Source organism: Platalea leucorodia (genome assembly GCF_965183815.1).
Source record: "Platalea leucorodia genome assembly, chromosome: 4".
Taxonomy (NCBI): Eukaryota; Metazoa; Chordata; class Aves; order Pelecaniformes; family Threskiornithidae; genus Platalea; species Platalea leucorodia.
This window is the reverse complement of record NC_138826.1, coordinates 53,993,426-53,999,425: the sequence shown is the minus strand read 5'-3', so window position 1 is coordinate 53,999,425 and position 6,000 is coordinate 53,993,426. Positions and strand designations below refer to the sequence as shown.

General features: G+C 41.0%; 1 protein-coding gene across 13 annotated transcripts in view; it reads left to right on the top strand.

The window, feature by feature from the left end:
• Positions 1-272: 272 nt before the first annotated feature.
• C2CD5 (C2 calcium dependent domain containing 5) overlaps positions 273-6,000 on the top strand; it is a 76,826-nt gene continuing 71,098 nt past the window's right edge. For 6 of the 13 annotated variants that reach the window (XR_014227959.1, XM_082309947.1, XM_082309943.1 and 3 more), the window contains exons 1-2: positions 275-467; positions 4,497-4,583. Coding sequence is in view for 12 of the 13 variants with exons in the window: in XM_082309947.1 (XP_082166073.1) it covers positions 378-467; positions 4,497-4,583 (177 nt within the window). In the remaining variant the exon portion in view is untranslated. Of the gene's footprint in view, positions 468-4,496; positions 4,584-6,000 lie in introns of all 13 variants that reach the window. The other 7 variants (XM_082309948.1, XM_082309946.1, XM_082309944.1 and 4 more) reach the window with 4 other exon arrangements.

Here is a 6,000-nt window from a genome sequence, read left to right as displayed (position 1 = left end):
GCGGGGGCCGGCTGGGCGCCCCGGGGCCTTGCCGCCGCCGCCGGCGGGAGGAGGAGAAAGGGACGGAACGCTGCGCGCTGCCGGCTGCCCGCGCCCGCTTTGTCGGCTGCTTGCAGCTGTGACCCAGTAAGTAGCGCATGCGCCCGGCCGCCGTTCCCTCCCCACCGGGTTGCGTCACGGCGCGCCTGCCCCGCGGCCGTTGCGGCGCTGGGTCCGGGCAGCGGCGCCGGGCATGGGCGGGCAGCCGCAGGCCGTTGCTCGCCGTGGCGCATGCGCGCCCGCTCCCCCTCCCCCCCGCCCCCGTGCCGCGCCGTGCCGCTCCATGGGACACGCGCTGTTGTTTTCTCCCTGCAGCCGGGGGGAGGCGGCGGCGGAAGATGCCGGGGAAGCTGAAGGTCAAAATCGTGGCGGGGCGCCATTTGCCGGTGATGGACCGCGCCAGCGACCTGACCGACGCCTTTGTGGAGGTTTGCGGGAGGGGCGCCGAGCAGCGGGGCGGCCGGGGGGAGGAGGGCGGCCCCGCCGGCTGACGCCTCGGGCCCGCGCACCTGCCGGGCCCCGCCGCGGCGCCCCCGGGGGCGGGCGCGGCTCCCGCGGCCGCGGCGCGGCGACAGGTGCCGCCGGCGGCAGGTAGGCTGCGGCGAAGGGGGCTGCCCGGGACCCTGCCGGCCGCGGCTCCCCTCAGCACTCCCGCCCTGGGACGCGTCGTGCCTCCGGGTTCGGCCCGGAGCTGTTCGGGCGGTTGCGCCCCTCTGCGCGGGGAGGGCGGGCCGGCCCCGGCCGGGGCCTGGGGGGCGAGCGTGCCCCGCGGAGGGGCTGCAGAAATGGCGAGGAGCAGCCTGAGCCCGCGTCCGCAGGGGTGTTTTAAAAGCAGTTTCTGGTTTACCCGTGGGTGTGATTTTCAGCTGACAGCCACGTAGAATTTGAGTGGCATTTTAGAAATACCCTGCTCTGTTTCAGCCTCTGTTGGCTGAAGGTTGTTAATGAATGGCCCTTGTTGATATCGCAGCCGAATGGAATCCATTTCAGGATTCAATAGATGCGTTGTAAGCAGGATGGAGAAGTAGTAAAAGTGTGTTTAAGTCATTTGTATCTCTGAATATATGAAGTGCAGAGTGGTTCTACGGGCTGTACTTTTAAGGCCGATATTCGATTTTCTATTTAAAGTATTTGAAACACTAAAATATTTTCAAAGAGGATTTTCATTGGACAAATATTTAATGTTGTTTGCATGTTTAAATTACTTTATTGCACCAAAAGTATCTAACCTCAACCTTCCTTACCATCGTATAGTTAACAGGCAACATATAAGACGTTTCTCAGGAAGGGGTTATAAAATAAGTTGACGTGATCCTTCCGTTTTATGATTCATTATTTCCAATATGAATAACTTGGAACGTTTCAGAAACGTTCCATAGATTCAGAAATCATACTCTCAGAAAAAGCAAAGAGGTGTTTAAAAATGGAATGCTATGTAAATGCTTACTTGTACCACAGAGAGTAATTGAGGTTGGCACAATACTGGAATTAAGGTAGGAAGACAGAATGCCTTTCTAGAACTGTATAAATTGAAAAGTCTGATAATAGTAATATGAAAATAGATTTTGGTATGCAAGTCCTGATTTGGTTTAGTGCTTAAAAATTTGATTGACATTAGACACTAAGTGCATTGCTTAGTGGGACAGTAAGTTGGTAATAAAGTGAAAATCTATTTCTCATGTGCTTTTCAATGGAGCTGAAATAGTACACAGTTCTATTTTATTACATGAATGACAATAATTTAATATCTTAGCATTTGGTTTCAGATGTTTCATCAGTCAGTTTCGGATGTTTCATCAGTTTTTAGTTTATAAACATCTCTCTTGTAATTTTAAATTCGATTAATAGGCAGCCTACAACAACTTGATGCGTGCTACCAGGAGACAGGGAAAACAGGAATAGGAAACAGTTCTCTGATGAGTTTCATTTGGCCTGTCTTTATGCTGCCTTGAGGAGAAACAGCTCTCCTCTCCGTCACTTGTTCCCAATACTGCTCTGTCTGTGCTAGCCCCACTGTCTGAGTAGCTGTGTAGCAAAATAGATTTGGAAGTTCATCTGTTTAAAGACTAGCTTAGGAAAAAAGGAAAACAAAATTTTTCAGAAACATCAATTAGCTTAGCTGGGCTAATGTGCAGTTTCATGAATGTCTTGGCACAAATAAGGCTCAAGAAATACGATGGGGCCTTGCTTTTAGGACTGTTCCTTAGAAAGACTGGGAACTACCCTTTCCACATATGAAGTAGGCAAGGCAGCAGGTGAGATTTGTGTCAAAATAAATTGAGCTTGAAAATATAGTTTTATTTTTCAGTATAAAGTTGCAGAAAGTCTTTACAAAACATTTTCAATTAAATAAAAATGAAAAGCTGAAGTAATGTTAAGGTACTAGTTGATACACTAGCCTTTAACTTCCTTGTTAAATTTTCTAGTTAAATCTAGAATTAGAACAGAAAATGAGAAAAGACTTTAGAGCTCTTACCTATGCTCATGTTATGCATAACTTGGACTTTGCCAGCATGTGTGATCTGGAGCAAATTAGCACAATTTCTTCTGTAACCGTGCTTCTAAATTTGTACAGTGGACAGCAGCGTAGTGCTTGATGATCTCTACTAGCTTTAATGAACTAGCTTGACTACTGGAGAAGTTCAGTTACAGCTGCCTGGGGCTCCAAGGGAACTAATTTACTCCCTAGATAACATGTAAAAATAGGTTGGGTGGAGCTCTGGGCTGTTGCATCTTGGCAGCTCCGTTAAAACTAGCGTTAGTATCACTTTGTTATACTGCTTTGTGTGATGAACACACATTCTAAGTGGCAATGCTGTTAGTTTTCTGTGTGTGCCTAGGCTGCATCCACCTTTTGATAGCTAGATTATTTTTTACACTAAGATTGCTTAGTCCTGTGTTTTCATACCACTCTGGCTTTTAACTTTAAAGCTTATTTTGAGGTAACTTCTTTTTGAAAAGCATTACTGTTCACTGAATCAAATAGAGGGCCCCACCATTTTTTTTTTTTAATTTGTTTCTTTGGTCACAAATGCTGTGCAGAGTTCTGTTGACTGAGGTACGGTTATATATACAAAGCTCAGTATGAACTCATAGTCCAGTTCTGCAGTGCTTTTGGCTTTTTAAATTAACTGGGTGTACTTAAGCAAGTGCAGAATCTCTTCAGAGTTCGGGTATGCACCTATGCAAAATAATCACCATATTACTGAAATGTGTAAAGTGTTTATTTAATACTTTCTTGAGCAAAAGTGTTTAAAAAATTACTATACAGTTTTCAAAAGCTAAGCCTAAACTTAGTCTCTGAAATGCATTTAGACTTTTAAAAAGAAAAAGGCTTTCAAATTCCATTACTGTCTTTGACTGCAGCATTTCTTTTGTATCAGCCCACTCATTATTTTCTTAAGAATCTTGAACGAATTAAAAAACATAACTTTGGGTATTTGTAAGTAGCATCAGATAGCTGGTATGAGTTGAAGTACTGATTATTTTGAGGGGCAACATTGAGAGAATTACAAGTGTTTGTAAATGGTTTGGATTGAAAGCTGCAGTGAAATAAAGGCTCTTGTATTGTGCAGCATGGTTTCTTGATCTATGGTGCATCACAGAAATTCAGTTTCACTTTAAAAAAAAAAAAAAAAAAAGGGGTCATCCTGAAATAGACTCCTATGGAGTCCAAATGGAGATTCCTGAAATAGGCTGTTATGTGGTTGAAGGTGCATTAATCAACAGAAGTATGGAGAATATTTAATCTTCAGTAACTGGAGGTTACAGGGATGTATATAGAGAGATATGTATGTAGATATGGAGTCCCTCTGACCTTTTTGTCTATATGCTTTCTGGAATTTTCTATATTTTAAGAAAGGAGTAGAAACTGGTAAGGTGCTTACCCCTTGCTGCTCTGAATTTACTGACGTGTGTCCAGCATATCAAGATTGCAGTTAATGGAGATGGTTTCAGTTATTTTCTGGTGTGTATTTGGGGAGATTTCTTAAATTTAAGAAATAAATTTACCGATGTTACCGTTTTATTTCTATATTTTTTTTATAAATTGTCAATAAAACTGATTTAGAATCCCTAGAGAGAACAGTAATAGGACATAAACTATCAATATTTAGATAGAATACTTTTGCTCACAGTATTTCTAAACAGAAGGCAAAAGAGTGTACCAAGTGATTTTGAATAGCCAATATAAGCAATATTTTTACCTCTCAAGTGATTGAGGAAGAAAAGAAACGATGTTAATAGTGGGAAAGAGAGAGATTTATTGGAAGTCGTCTGATATGTGGAAAGCTACTTACTGATACATGTGAATCAATTAAAAAAGCCACTCTCGCTGAAAAGGATTTGTTGATATTGTTGAAATACGTATTTGAAATTATTTGCATGTCTAGATTTAATGAGTTTCTAAATTTATTTGTTAATATTTATTATTAATAATGGAATACTTGTATTTTTAGGTAAAATTTGGAAATACAACGTTTAAGACAGATGTGTATCCCAAATCGCTTAATCCTCAGTGGAATTCTGAGTGGTTCAAATTTGAAGTAAGTATTTTTTTAAGAGTTGGCCTGTATCTATATAGACACTCTGGTTTAGATGCCCTTTATGAAATAATTTCATTTCAGGCAGAAAATTAGTTTTGAGGAGTGAAGTGTATTTCTGTTTAAATACACACGAAGCCTTTTCAGCAAACCTATCTACAGTCAGACCTTGTTTGATGTCTCATTGGCTTTTTAGGACTGTTTGTAAAGATAAAAGCTTGCCAGATTGGATCCAACTCAAATGTTATTCTGGGTAATAATAAAAAAGACAAGACAGAGGTAAAAGGTGGGGGGGGAAATTATGGATTAGGCTTTCAGATATCAGTATGGGTATGCTTGTGTTTTTTTTTTTTTAAAGCGGTAATTTTGAGTAAGGAAAGTTAATTGGGATTTGAAATGTTACTCTGGGTTGCAAAAATAACATGCTTGACAAAGAAGAAAATGGAGAATTCCTATGAGAAAATTACAAAATAAAGAGCTTGGACAACAATTATTGGACACTTTCTTTTCCCATTTCCTTATATAATAATGAGGGCACTCACCATTCTCCTGTAATTGCTTGTTGCTTGCCAGGATCTGATTTGTTGATGTCCTTTGACATTATGCCCTCAACAAGTATTCACGTATTTTTTTTATTTTTTTGTTTGGCTACTGCTTTTTTTATTACTTAAGACAATGTAATGATATTTAGAATAAATTAATTGTTAAAACACTTTAATATATAATACTGTTTCATTTATAGTGTTCTAAGATAATATTGCAGTATAAACATGGTTGTATATATGTACGTGTAATGAGTGATGTAAAAGCTGGTAATGTTAGACGTATTTCAGAGCAAATATAAAATAGTAAGGTTAGGCAGATTATTAATCAACATGGAATGATTGATTAAGAGCATCCCTTAGTCAGCAATCCATGTTGATTAAGAAAGTAGTACCGTGGTATTGAAATTCAGTTTTCTTTTCTTATCTTTCAGTTCCTGGGGTTGTTTTTTTGGGGGAGCTGATCTGTGTGGAGGTTCTGTTCACAGAGAAAGAGTTTTTTTGACAATAATAGGAGCCTAAAAATTCTGTCTTTTTGCGTGGAAAAATGGATTTGGGAAAGAGCCAAACAGCAACATTGAGGGGGGCGGGAAGAGAATTCCACATTTCAAGGAGTGGAAAAACATTTAACTGCTTAAGACATTGTGTGTGTGTAGTTTGATCTTTTTGCAAGACTACATGTTATAATTCTGCAAACGCTTACATGAGTCATCCCATTGCGTTTAGCAAACCTGATTCTTGGTTTGTGACGTTCAAGACAAAAAGTTGTAGGGTGTCTATCTTTGTACGTCCTAAAAAATGGTCGAGGTATCTGCAGATGGATTATTGCATTTATTTAGGAAAGTGCGTGTCTGAAATTACTGAATTTTTACGAGTTG